Source organism: Hemicordylus capensis, chromosome 17 (assembly GCF_027244095.1).
Source record: "Hemicordylus capensis ecotype Gifberg chromosome 17, rHemCap1.1.pri, whole genome shotgun sequence".
Lineage (NCBI taxonomy): Eukaryota > Metazoa > Chordata > Lepidosauria > Squamata > Cordylidae > Hemicordylus > Hemicordylus capensis.
In genome coordinates, this window is record NC_069673.1 from 275,895 (window position 1) to 288,054 (window position 12,160).

Here is a 12,160-nt window from a genome sequence, read left to right on the forward strand (position 1 = left end):
CATGGTCACATCTCTGCTCCTCGCGACTGACACGCCGTGCGTCGGGTCGCGTGGGCTCTAGGCCACGGGAGCCTCGGTGCCAGAAACCGGGCAGGAGTCTGGAAACGCTTGCTGGCATTTGCCACAGCCAGCAGTGAGGGGCCTGCCCCGACCAGCCCGGGGGGCACCCGAGGAGGCAGCTGGGGTGGCCCCCTGCTGCCCCAGCTCCCAAAGGCATCCCTGCCAGCCACCTCTGCTTGCCGCCACGAGGGCCCAACCACCGGCTCCTCTCCCTGCCCAGACAAAGCGGCTTCTCTGCTCTCCCTGTAATTACATTGATCAGAAAAGCAGCAGCAGCCGCCGCCTCCCCCCCGCCCGCCCGCCCGCCCTCCATCCATCTTCCTTCAGCTTTTGTCCTGAGTCTTGTCAATTACAGCTGAGGGTCTCTTCCCCCATCTGGACACCCAAGGATTGCAGGGCCAGAAATGCCCACGAGTTGCCATTTGGAGCTGTGGCTTCAGTGGAAGAGGAGGACCGAGAGGGAGTTTGATCCAGGCCGCGGGGGAGCTGCAGGATCCACGTTTGTTCAAAGGCTGATTCCTGGGGTGGCAGTTTTTGTGTGAGGGAGGGAGTGATCGCTACGACTAAAATCCAGAAACGGCCACTGATATTTCACTTTGCGTCACTGGAACGTAGGAAGCTGCCATATACTGAGTCAGACCATTGGTCCATCTAGCTTAGTATTGTCTACACAGACTAGGCTTCTCCAAGGTTGCAGGCAGGACTCTCTCTCAGCCCTCTCTTGGAGATGCTGCCAGGGAGAGAACTGGGAACCTTCAGCTCTTCCCAGAGCGGCTCCATCATCCCCTGAAGGGGAATCTCTTCCAGTGCTCACACTTCTAGTCTCCCTTTCATATGCAACCAGGGCAGACCCTGCTTAGCTGAAGGGACAAGTCATGCTGGCTCCCACCAGACCAGCTCTCTCCTCTCCTAGATCAAAAGCCTTTGGATCAATTAAAGAAGTGACCCAAATTAACTGAACGGCAGATGTGCGTGTGAGTGTGGGAGGGGAAAACAGGAATTATTTTTAATGCAAACGTTTTACAAGAACTCGGGCATCTCCGAAGGGGCGTCCTTCTGTTTCTCATGCACAAGAATGAATGCTTCTCCTAAGATGCTACCTAAGGACCCCCAATGTACACCTGTTTTCATACTGAAAATTATACAATGAGCCACCCAAGGTCACTTCCCTTCTTGAAACTCCTGGTTAGGAAGGTCATCAGGGGAGGGCCGGTTGTGCTGGCCACTGGCTCGCTTGGTGGCGACCCCAAACCAGGGCTTCTCTAGGGTTGCCCTTGGGCTCTGGAACACGCTACCCACCAATGGAATCAGAATCTCCCCATCTCTGGTTGTTTTTAAATGGCTTTTGAAAACACTCCTGTCTCATCAGGCTCTTAGTTTATGATGTTCTTAAGTTTTATTTATGGTCATTTTAATTTGTTTTCTACTATTCTTAGGTTTTAGTGGCTGTTGGTTTAAACTGTAAACCGTCCCGAGATTTTATATAGGGCGGTATATCAATGTGAGTGATAGAGAGTGCATGTTTCCTACCTGGGCCTGACGTGGACCAGCCAGAGGGTTCCCCTGGGGGTCAGGACAGGGAGCCCCACCCCCAGCTGTGTCTCTCCCAATGGAGAGGCAAGTGGCTGCCCCCAGGGGAAGCCGTGCTGGGGGCGGGGGGGGTTGACCTGGAGGAGGGTGCCGCTCCCCCCACCACTGACGCTGCATTGCCGGTTGGTCCCCTCACGGCACAATGTGACTCTGGCTTGATCCAGGATGGCTGGAGTCACCCCAAGGTCCCCAGGGCTGGCTCCACCATGGGGGGTGGGGTGGGGATATAGCTCAGGGGTAGAGCCCCTGCTTCTGCCCCATGCAGAGGGGTCTGGCAGCCTCTCCAGGTGGGGCAGGGAGAGACCCCTGAGCCTGAAACCTGGGAGAGTTCAGCACAGACAAGGCTGAGCGAGGCGGGCCAAGGGTCTGGGTCGGCGACCCTCTCACAGGGACTCCCACCCAGATGCGGTTGACTACAGCTCCCAGAATCCCCCTCAGCTGCAGTGGCTTTGGCTTGGGGCTTAGGGGGGTTGGAGTCCACCACATCTGGGGATCCCCGTTGGAGGGGACCCTGGTCTGGAGAGAACTTCCGGCCGACCCCACCGGCCTTCCCCCTGGAAAGGGGGTTGTCTGAAAGGTCCTCCTCACCACCTCCAGGTGTCCCGAGGCTGTGCAGGGGCAGAGGCAGGCAGCTGCTGACCCTCCTCCTCTGGCTCCAGAGCGACTCCTCCTCCTCCTCCGTTCCAGGTCGCGCCCCAGGGCCAGGGTGGGGGGGCCCTTTCTTCCCTAAGCGGAATGTGATTAACACCCACCGTGAGCAAAGGCTTTGGGGGTGCCCTGAAGACCCCCAGACCTCCCAGCCCTCATTCCCCAGGCTGGCAGTATTCAAAGCTCCCCCCCCGCCCCCAGTTCCTGCATTGAGGCATATCTCCCCTCTTTGAGTCCCGAGTTCAAACCTCCTCTCCATCCCGAGGCACCTCCGGGCAGGGCGTGCTTCTCCTGGCTTCAGGCCCCCCCTTACCCCGCCCCCCACCTAGAGATGATTGCCCTGGCCTACCTCGCAGGGCTTTCATCCGGGTCCTGAGCCCTTTTGCAGGGCACTCTTGCCTGCTCAGGAGTGTCATGCTGGCGATTTCTTTGCCCCTCCTTCAGGAGCCCCCAGGAGAGGAACGCTGCGTAGCACTGCCCCCCGCCCGCCCCCCCACCATCCCATCCCTTTTGCAGGCAAATACAGCAAGTGAAAACAATTGCTGTAAATAAATCTACGGGATCCAATTGGTTAATCTCCTCTTAATCCTGAGCAGAAAGGGGATCAGGGGGGACTTAAATAGGTGCTCATCAAGATAATCAGTCCGGGGAGAGCGCTTGTAGCCATATGCTAAAACAGTGTGGGGGGGGGGAGGGATTGAGGTAGGGGCTGGCCGGGAAGCTTAAGGGCCGCTCTTGGGGCGGGGCCACTTTCTCGGGGGTGGGGCCTATGCAAACACGACAGCCAGTGAGGTGGGGGGAGCTGGGGGGAGTCGCTCTAGCCAGAGACCTTCGCAGCCTTTAAGAAGTCTGGGAGCTCCTGTGTGTGTGTGTGGGGGGGGCGTTTCTTCAAGAGCAGCAGGGGCTCCCCACCAGCATGGGGTCCTCCGATGTGGCTGGACTACAACTCCCAAAGGCCTCTGGCCATTGTGGCAGGGGATGATGAAACTTGTAGTCCAGCAACTGGTTAGATGAAGGCATCCCTGCTTATTCATAGGAACATAGGAAGCTGCCATAGACTGAGTCAGACCCTGGGTCCATCTAGCTCAGGATTGTCTACACAGACTGGCAGCGGCTTCTCCTCTTAAGGTTGCAGGCAGGAGTCTCTCTCCCAGCCCGATCTCGTTGGAGATGCTGCCAGGGAGGGAGCTTGGGACCTTCTTCTGCTCTTCCCAGAGCGGCTCCATCCCCCTAAGAGGAATATCTTATAGTGCTCACATATGGTCTCCCATTCAAATGCAACCAGGGCAGACCCTGCTTAGCTAGACAAGTCATGCGTGCGACCGCCACACCAGCTCTCCTCCTAATTCACTCCAAGTTAGTTTTTAGCTAGCAGTGAAGGAGGCTCTCCTCCTCCTCCTCCTCCTCCTCCTCCTCCTCCTCCTCCTTTTCACCCTTTGAGGTGCTTTTTCTTAATTTGGGCAGGGCTCCCCCCTCGCCCGCCACACACACACTGCTCCAAGCCACTGGCCAATGCTTGCTTTTAAGCAGAAGGGTGGAGGACCCTTCCGCTCTCTCCCCTCCCCATAGCATGTGCTTCTCTATGTCTTTAAAGCACCCTCTGTTTGAAAGACGCTGCTCCCCCCCGTCCCCGATGCTCTGGGGCTCCTTGGCACCCCAGCACCCCACAAGTACAATCTTGGGAAGGGGCACAGGAGCCACCTTGCCAAGGAGGTCATGGGAGCAGCGGGGTGGTGGCGGCGAAGGGGGCCGCAGGGGCTCCTCTCTGGCCACTGGGCTTCCTCTCCACTGGCCACCAGCCAGCCCTCCGGCAGTTGGGAGTCCTCCTCCTCCCACCGCCCCATGTCTGCAAAACGTGCACAGCCTCTCAGCTTTCGGAAGCTGCTGCTGGAATCGTGTGGGGCAAAGCGAGGTCACTCTGGAGGGGCCGCCTCCTGGCTGGGGGGAGGAGGAGGAGGAGTCGGAGTCCTGGGTGGGCCCAACTGCCAGGCGGGGGGGGGGTGGACTCCCCCCCCCCAAGGAACACGGCCAGCCCAGCCAGCCCAAGCCGACGTGGCCCTTGAGTGGGCCAGCAGTGCCACTCCGTGGCCAAGAGACAAACTGCACTCCTCCTGCCGGGCCTGAGAGCCGCAGAAGAGCAGGAAGAGGCTCCTCCTCGCCAGTGATTCTGGCCAGCTAAGCTGGTCTTCAGGGCACCCCCTCCACAAGAACGGTGCAAAAAAGCCAGGCTGCCTGTGGGGGCAGGCATGCGCTCCTGCTCTGGACTCAGGCTTGCCCTCCTTGTCCCCAGGCACCAACCCACCCCCTGGCCTGCCAGACTCGACTCCCCCCTTGGAGTCCTCCTGGCCCTGATTCTCTGGGGATTTGCCTTGCTGGGCCTCCTAACTGGCCCCTCACCGAGGCTGCATCTCCACTTGGGGGTTGCCTCATTCAGCCAAGCACCACCGGCCTCTGATCAGCCCCACGGAGGCGAGATTCCCCCAGCCGCCTTTCCGACAGAGCATCAAGTAGGTACCGCATTCTACCCGTGGTGTGGCTCCTGTGGCACACCAACAGGCCAGCGACCTCTCCATGCACAATGGTTGCTTTCTGGCAGGAGGAAGCTTGGCCGGGTCGCCCTCCCCCTTTTCAGCGCCAGGCAGCCAGAGAGGAGACCCTCATCTTGTTATTTGACATGGGAATGGTGAGAAACTGATGCTTGCTTGATCACTCGCATGAGCAGGGGTGTGGTTATGTTCAAAATCTGCCAGATGGAAGCCGGCGTGGGTCACTTCTCTGGACAGGGACAGCTCCAGCAGAAAGGGATTTGAATCTTCCACTCAAACCTGGCCAGTGGCCCCGCTAAAGGCCCCGCTAAGGACCGGTCTCTTCATCCCAAGGAGACCACCTGGGTGGCCTGCAAAGTGACAGGACCCCCCCCCCCGCAAGTGCTACAGGCCCGTCCTGCCCCCACAGGTGCTCTGGAGCCCAGGACCTCTTGGGATGGGCTTGGGCGGTCCCCATCTTCGCTCCGGAAGATCGTCTCGCACTCTGCCCCGAGGGCTCGTGTCTGGGCCTGGCCAGAGGCGTCAGGTCAGTCCGGCTGGTGGCAGCCGGCCTTGAAGGAGAGGGGTGCTCCTAAGCTGGGGTCAGAGCCGTCTCTCTCTGAGGAGGGTCAACGGATCTCAGCAAAGCAAAGCGTGGCCCTTGCGCCACCCGCACAACTGGCCCGACCGAAAGGCAGCCTGAAGAGCCACCTCGACCTGCGGCTCTCCAGCTATTGCGGGACTACTGTTCCCATCATCCACACCGTCATGGGGGTGATGGGAGCGGTGAGCCGACACCTGCTGGAGGTCTAGCCCATAATAATCCTGCTGGGGCCAGGCCTGCCGCCACTTCCGCCCCGGGAAGGGCAGCGGCAGGCAGCAGCAGCAGAGGGAGTTGGAGGGCACCTTCCTCACCGCCCCCACATTAAGAGGTGGCTGCAGAAAGCAGCTGAGCCCTGCAAATGCCGAGGCCGGCACTCGGTGGGGCCACCTCCTGTGGAGCCAAGAAGCCAAGCCCCCCCCCCCGGAGCGCCCTGTGTGCCAGACCCCCCCCACCCCAATGCAGCCAAGAGTGGCACAGGCAGCACGTTTACCTGCCAGCGAGGCACGGAGGGGGCAGCCTGCCAGTCTTGGCTGTTGGCTTCTCTGGAGAAGGAGGTTCCGCCGGCTTTTCTCTTTCCACCCGAAATCCCTTCACTGCCGCAGAATCTGGAGAAGGCCGGCAAGAGTGACCCTTGCAAACGCCTGGAGGTTGGCTAGCCAGGATGCTCTCTTTGGAGCTGGGGAGCTTGGCTTCACCCCCTGGCAATGGCTCTGACCCCCCCCCCGCCCCACCCCGCCCAGGCTGGCTTCCTTTCTACTCGGGTTCAGCCACTGCCCCGGAGTCTGCAGCACGGCCACAAGGAGCCACCCGAACTGCCTCCTCGGCCCCCCACCCCGGCCTGTTAGGGTCAGCCCCGACTGACCAAGAGGCTGCTGCTCTCTATGTGGCTCCAGTCCCCTGGCAGAGGCAGAGGCAGAGGCCGCCTGCCGTGCATCCGTGGTGGGGAAGGCGCCTCCCTCCAGAGACCACGTGCTCTGCTGCCAGCATCTGCCGGGGACGGAATCGGGACCTCTCCTGACGCTGCCTCCAAAGAGCCGGAGGTGTTGGGTCTGTGGTGGCTCCCAGTCATGCCACAGGCTGCCCCCCACCCACCTGCAGAGCTCCCACAGTGAGGAGCCCCAGCTCTGGGCCCTCCCTCTCCCCACCCCCGGGGGTCTCAGGAGCAGCAGCGACGACCCGGGGAGGCCCACCACTGTGGGGCCGGCTGTGCATGCAGGAGGTCCCGGCTCCGGCTCCAGCACAGCTCCAAGGAGGCCTGGGGAAGAGCCCTGCCTGGGAGGCAGGCGGGAGGGCGGCTGCCCACTGGACCAAGGCCTTGCCAGTTGCACCTGCCTTCCTGGGTGCCCTTGGCGGGGGGGGGAAGGGGGCAAAGGGCGGCCCCCGTGGCCCCCGTCCAGCCGGCCTTCCTGGGAGGCTGAGCTGAGCCCCGCACCGGGGGCGGCCCTAGATCCAGGCCCAGAGAGAGGCAGGGCTGTCGGGCTCCAGCCCCCCCCCCCGGTGGCTCAGCACAGGGGCAAGAGCTCCCCTTGCCTTGCAGACGCCTCCCCCCCCCCGCCCACCGCTCTGGATCCAGCCCCAGCAGGGCAGCAGGCATCCCTCCAGCAGGGGTGTGGCGCTGGGGGGCAGGGAAGCTCCTTCGGGGGTTATTTCTCTTCCCGGCTAAACTGCTTGGAGCGCTTTTGTGGGCTGGGGCTGGACCGGGAGGGGGGTCTGCCAGGCGGAGGGAGGCGCACCCTCAGGGCGGAAAGCGTGGCAGTCGTGATCGCCTGCAGCTGCTCCGCCAGCCACTTGCGGCTTCCCCGGTCCGGCCACTTGCGGCCTCCTCCCCAACTCAGGGCTGGCGGGAGCAGACCCTCCTGGATGCCAAAAGGCAGCGGAGGGGGCAACCCTGTGTTTGTCCCGCACCGGACTGTCTGTGTGTGGGGGCGGGGGAAGAGCGTTGAAGCTCCAGAAACAAGAGGGCCACCCAAAGCAACAGGCCAACCCCCCGACAAACATCCTTGGGGAAGGTCACCCGCTGAGCCCCCCCCCAAGGCCCTGTCATTTGCACCCACCTTCCTGGGGGGCCTTTGCACAGACCCTGGGTTGCTCCTCCTCAGCAGAGGATCCTTCTGGCCAAACGGGGGGCCTGGCCCCAGCCGGTGACCAAGGAGGCCACTTGATTCCCTTGGGAGCTGCTGCTGCTGCTGCTGCTCCCTCTTCAGGGCCGGTCCCCTCCCGACGGTGCTGAGGACGTGCCAGTGGGCTCTGGAAGGGGCTCGCATTCCCGACAGGGCCGGCGTTCAGTGCTGCAGTGCTGAAGTCCTCCGGGGGGGTCCCAGGCCCCCCCGGAGGCCCACCTGCACCTCCTGCACCCACCGGCCTCTTCCTCAGCTGCAGCCGTTCTGTTTCTCGGGCCAGACGCTCCCCGAGGTCCCTGGCGAGGCTGTGAATGGCCCGGACACGGTCGCCGCGTCGATTCTGGCCCGGAGAAGGGCCCAAAGGACTGGCGGGCACAGCGGCCCCGAGGTCAGCGCGGAGGACAGGGCTCTGGGGAGGCGAGGCTGGAATCCCGGGAGAGCAGAGGTCCCCCAGCTGCAAGGGGCTGGAGCGTCCGTCCTCAGGCACAAGGGCAGAGCCCGGCATGCTGGCCGTCTTGGGATGCAGGCCACTGGCGGGAGACAGAAAGAGAACCACGGGGGGGGGGGGGAGAGCAGGAAGACGCTTCCTTCACTGCGCAGCTCTACCGGATGAATAGCCAGCCTGCAGGCAGCATGTTGGGACCAGCCGCAGGCTACTGGACCAGGCTCCCCGCTCCCATCTGCTCGGGCCTCTTCCTCGCCCTGTGCTGCTTTCGGGCCCAAGCCTGGCATCTGCCTCCATGCTGAGAGCCCACCAGAGCCTGGATGGCCGGCTAGCAAACCAGACCGATAACTCGCATGAGGCCCCAACTCAGCTGCCATTTAGTGGTTGGAAACATTTATTCCCCCACCTCTGGGGAGCAGCCCTCCTAGGGTTAGGGAAGGCTGTATTCTCACAGTCATGGCAATTTCCTGGCGAGAGTGTCAAGCAGGGCTGCGGAGACCCCACTGGTTGTGAGAACGCAGGTCACCCCGGCGATCCTGTCAAACCGCTGCAGGGGAACCACATTTAACCAGGGTCGATAACCAGGATTAGATCCTAGTTATCTACCCTGGTTACATGCAGTTCAATCGCAATGGTTTGACCAGGACTGCCCAGGAAACCTGTGTTCTCACAGCCAGCTCTGCAGGGCTCAGCTGCTTATATCTGGCGTGTTTTTTATTTCTTCATTTTTAGCTTTTCACTAATAGCTTTTAATTTGAAATTCTTGAAGGCCAAGTGGAAGACAGATCATCCTGGAGAGAATCTATGAAGTCGACACCAACTTGATGGCACGTAATCAACCAATCAAATTTTAAATGTGGTTTTAGGTTGGTCGTTTAATGTTATCATTATGATGATGGTTATTTATTTTACATTGTCTCTCGATTTTGTTAATGTTGTGAGCCGTCCTGAGCAGTAGTGTCCTGGAGGGGTATAGATATTCCAAATAAATATATTCCAAATAAATAAATAAAACAAATACCTCTTTAAGGAGGATCTCCGTGACTTAGAGAACACAGGCAAAACAGAGAACATCAGAGAACAGACCAATGAAAGCAGAGCAGCAGCAGCAGCAACCAACCCCACTTGACCCTTTCAAAACTTCCTGGGCCAGAGCAGCAGAGTCTTCCTTGCCCACTCTGGCCCAGAGAGGGAGGGAGCCCGGCAGGTCTCCCCAGAAGGAGCTGGAAAGGCGATGCCCTGCCCTCCTTCAGTGGGAAGGGCAGCAGGAGACGGAGAGAGGGGCAGGACCAAGGCCAGCGCCCAGGGCAAGATCAGGACCTGGAGAGCGCCCAGGGCTGCAGGCAGGCAGAGGGCCCACCAGGGCTGCGGCTCACTTGGGCAGAGGTCAGCGGCTCCCCACTGGGCCTTGCAATCGCTCTGCTCTCCAGCTCCTGCACCGAGCTCTGCCTACCCCCATGAAGGAGTCACAGAGCTTGGGGAACGCCCCCCCCCCCGCCCCACAACCAAGCCAAGTCCTCCTAGGGACCAGGTGAGGCTAGAACAGGCCTGGAGGAGCAGTTGGCTAAACCATCAGCAGGTGGGTCTTCCCAAGAATGGCAGCCCAGGAGCAGGGGCTGTGGGGGGTGTGGGGGGTGTGGGGTGTTCTGTGCTCTGTGCCCAGGGCAAGAAACCAGTCTCTCTTCCCTCCCGTCGTTCCACCTACCAGGTCCCCTGCGCCTCATTCCTTAGCAGAGCACGTGATGTTTCGTGGACCCAATCCATTAGGCCCATTTCGGTGCATTTACCACTGGCACATTCCTTAAAAAGAAGAGGAGGAGATGAGCCCGTCACTTCTGTGAACAGCTCAAGGAAGGAGGGGCCGCCTTGGAGAGCGGCACTTGGGACACCCGGCTGCAGGCACCCCTGCATGCCCGCGGGAGAGTGCTTGAGCTGGCCAGGCGGGGGGAGGAAAGCCGTGTTGGGCCCAGGCTGGTCAGAGGCAGGGGGCCCCTCCGCCCCTCCAGGCTGGCTTTGGCCTCGCCAGCCCCTTCTCCCCCTTGGGGGCCCATTACCTGGCCACAGGTAGGGCAGGCCTTGGCTGCAGGAGCGGCCCCCCCACCCACCTGCCAGGCCTCTGTGGCACGACGCCTCCCCTTCCTGCCAAGAGCTTCTTTCTGCTTCCGAAACAAGTCCCGCAGCCTCCGGTCCCTGGCTTGGTGGGCCTGCTTCAAGCGCCGCTTTTCTGCCTGGGCCCTCTTGCGTCTTTCTGCCCCCATTTTGTGCATGAACTCTCGGACCTCCTCGGGGCTGTAGGGGTGCCTGTCGGGGCCCACGTTCCGCTGGCAGCTGCTGGCAGGCGGGTCTTCTTCTCCGGACACGCCACGAGTTGGGCAGCCAGAATCCTCGCTCCTCAGGGCTGTTCTGCTTCTCCTCCTCCCATCGCCATGAGCTGAGCGCCCCCCAGTTCCACCCAGCAGGGCTTGGGGAGGGGTCTCCTTGACATCAGGAGCAGGACTGGCCTCGGCTTCATCCGGGCAACGACTAACCGGGTCTGTCAGCGCTCCTCTTCTCCTCGGGCTTTGCTGGTTCCCTGTCCTCTTTTCTGGATCTTTCTGCAGCCTCACTTTTCTCCTGTCTGTTCCCAGAATGTCCTCCCATCTGGGGCTGGATCCTGCAACCACTCTTGCTTGCCTGGCTCTCTCTCTCTCGCTTTGCGTGGCTGGGCAGCGGGGATGTTGTCCGCAAGCAGTCCTCTTCTCCTCCAGGCTTTGTTCTGCCCGGGGCAGTGTCAGCAACTCTTCCTCGGGTCCTGTGGAAAGCATTTTAGAGCAGACTCTCATGTTATAGGCAGCCCCACGGAATAACAGTCTTCTTGAGCCTCCAACCTGCCCTCTGGAAAACCCCGTTTCCAAAAAGCCGGCAGAAGCACCTGAAGCTAGTTCACACAGGTGACCCTGGCCTGTCTCTACCTGCTGGACACGCCTTCCGGCTGATTTGCCCATGGGGGGGGGGCCTGGCTGTGGGCTTTGTCCCCCCCCCCCGCTGCTCTATTGCTGCATTTTGGCCAGGATGAAGTAGCCGCGGGACGCTGCTACCGACACCACCACCAAAGCATCTTGAAATGTGTGAGAGAAAGCATTCTCCAGGTCAGTCCACCAAAGGCTCATTCCAGGGTGCTCCAGGGAGTCTGTCAAGATGATTGGTGGCTCAAGGCAATGGCTTCCACGGACAAGACACCATTGGCACAAAGGTGCAGCTGCTCGTTCGGTGGAGAGTTTATCGCCGCCCTGATTTCTCCGAAATGGCCCAGGCATTTGCTTTGGCCAGGAGTGCACCAGGAAGAAGGGCATGTCCACAGAACGGGCAAGTCACCCGATCCTGACCCTGCAGTGCCTGCTGCCAGTTTGGTCCCGCGCTGCTGCTCAGCCCAACCCAAAGTGGGGGTCCGATCCGTGCAGTGACCGGCAGCTGCAAGGCATCCAAAGCCAGGCTGGCTCCAGGCCCCACCCCACCCACCCCCCAGTCTCATCTCATCGGCTCGCCCCACCACTCTCTTCCATTTGGGCCGGCCAGTTCAGCAGAGGAAACCCAGAGCAGACCCGGCCCCCGATTCTGCTCCGGCTCACAGACCCAGGGGCCCTGTGCTCCCCAGTGTGGGCAGAGAGCCAGGAGGGGTTTCCTGGAGCAGGGGAGGAGTGCAAAGCTCCAGGCCAGAGGGCTGCCCCCTGCCGGCAGTGGGGAGGAGCAGCGGTGGAAGAGAAGCCCCCGGCTACCCGAGGTCGCTGCTGAGCTCTGGGAGAGCCAGAAGGCCCCCCTTCACCTGCACCTGCACCTGTTGCTGCCCCCGAGCAGGACCCCACTCATGGGCAACAGGGCAGGCCAGGGACGTCTGGGGGTGTTCACAAGGTGGCGGGCAAGTGGCTCGTGGATGCTTCCAAGGAATGCGCAGCCGACAGTTTCTGTGGAGCTCTCTTTGCACCGTACCTGGGGCGGGGGCTGTCTCCTCCTCCCAGCCCAACTCGCCCCTCAACTTGGGGTGCTGAAGGGGAGGACCCAGGATCTTCCTAGCCAACTTCTGACCTTCTCTCCAGGCAGAAGCGCCAAAGGAACCGGCTCCTAGATTAACAGAGCAGGGAAGACTCTCTCGTGAAAGGACCAGGCGGGGACCCAGCCATTCCGGGCACAG

General features: G+C 61.2%; 1 protein-coding gene across 1 annotated transcript in view; it reads right to left on the reverse strand.

The window, feature by feature from the left end:
• Positions 1–12,160, reverse strand: part of CCDC187 (coiled-coil domain containing 187) — a 40,820-nt gene that overhangs the window by 16,928 nt on the left and 11,732 nt on the right. The window contains exons 7-12 of the mRNA XM_053282504.1: positions 11,959–12,090; positions 10,047–10,783; positions 9,698–9,792; positions 7,482–8,077; positions 5,918–6,032; positions 2,239–2,376 (exon numbers count right to left, since the gene is read on the reverse strand). Coding sequence (XP_053138479.1) covers positions 2,239–2,376; positions 5,918–6,032; positions 7,482–8,077; positions 9,698–9,792; positions 10,047–10,783; positions 11,959–12,090 — 1,813 coding nt within the window. The remainder of the gene's footprint in view (positions 1–2,238; positions 2,377–5,917; positions 6,033–7,481; positions 8,078–9,697; positions 9,793–10,046; positions 10,784–11,958; positions 12,091–12,160) is intronic.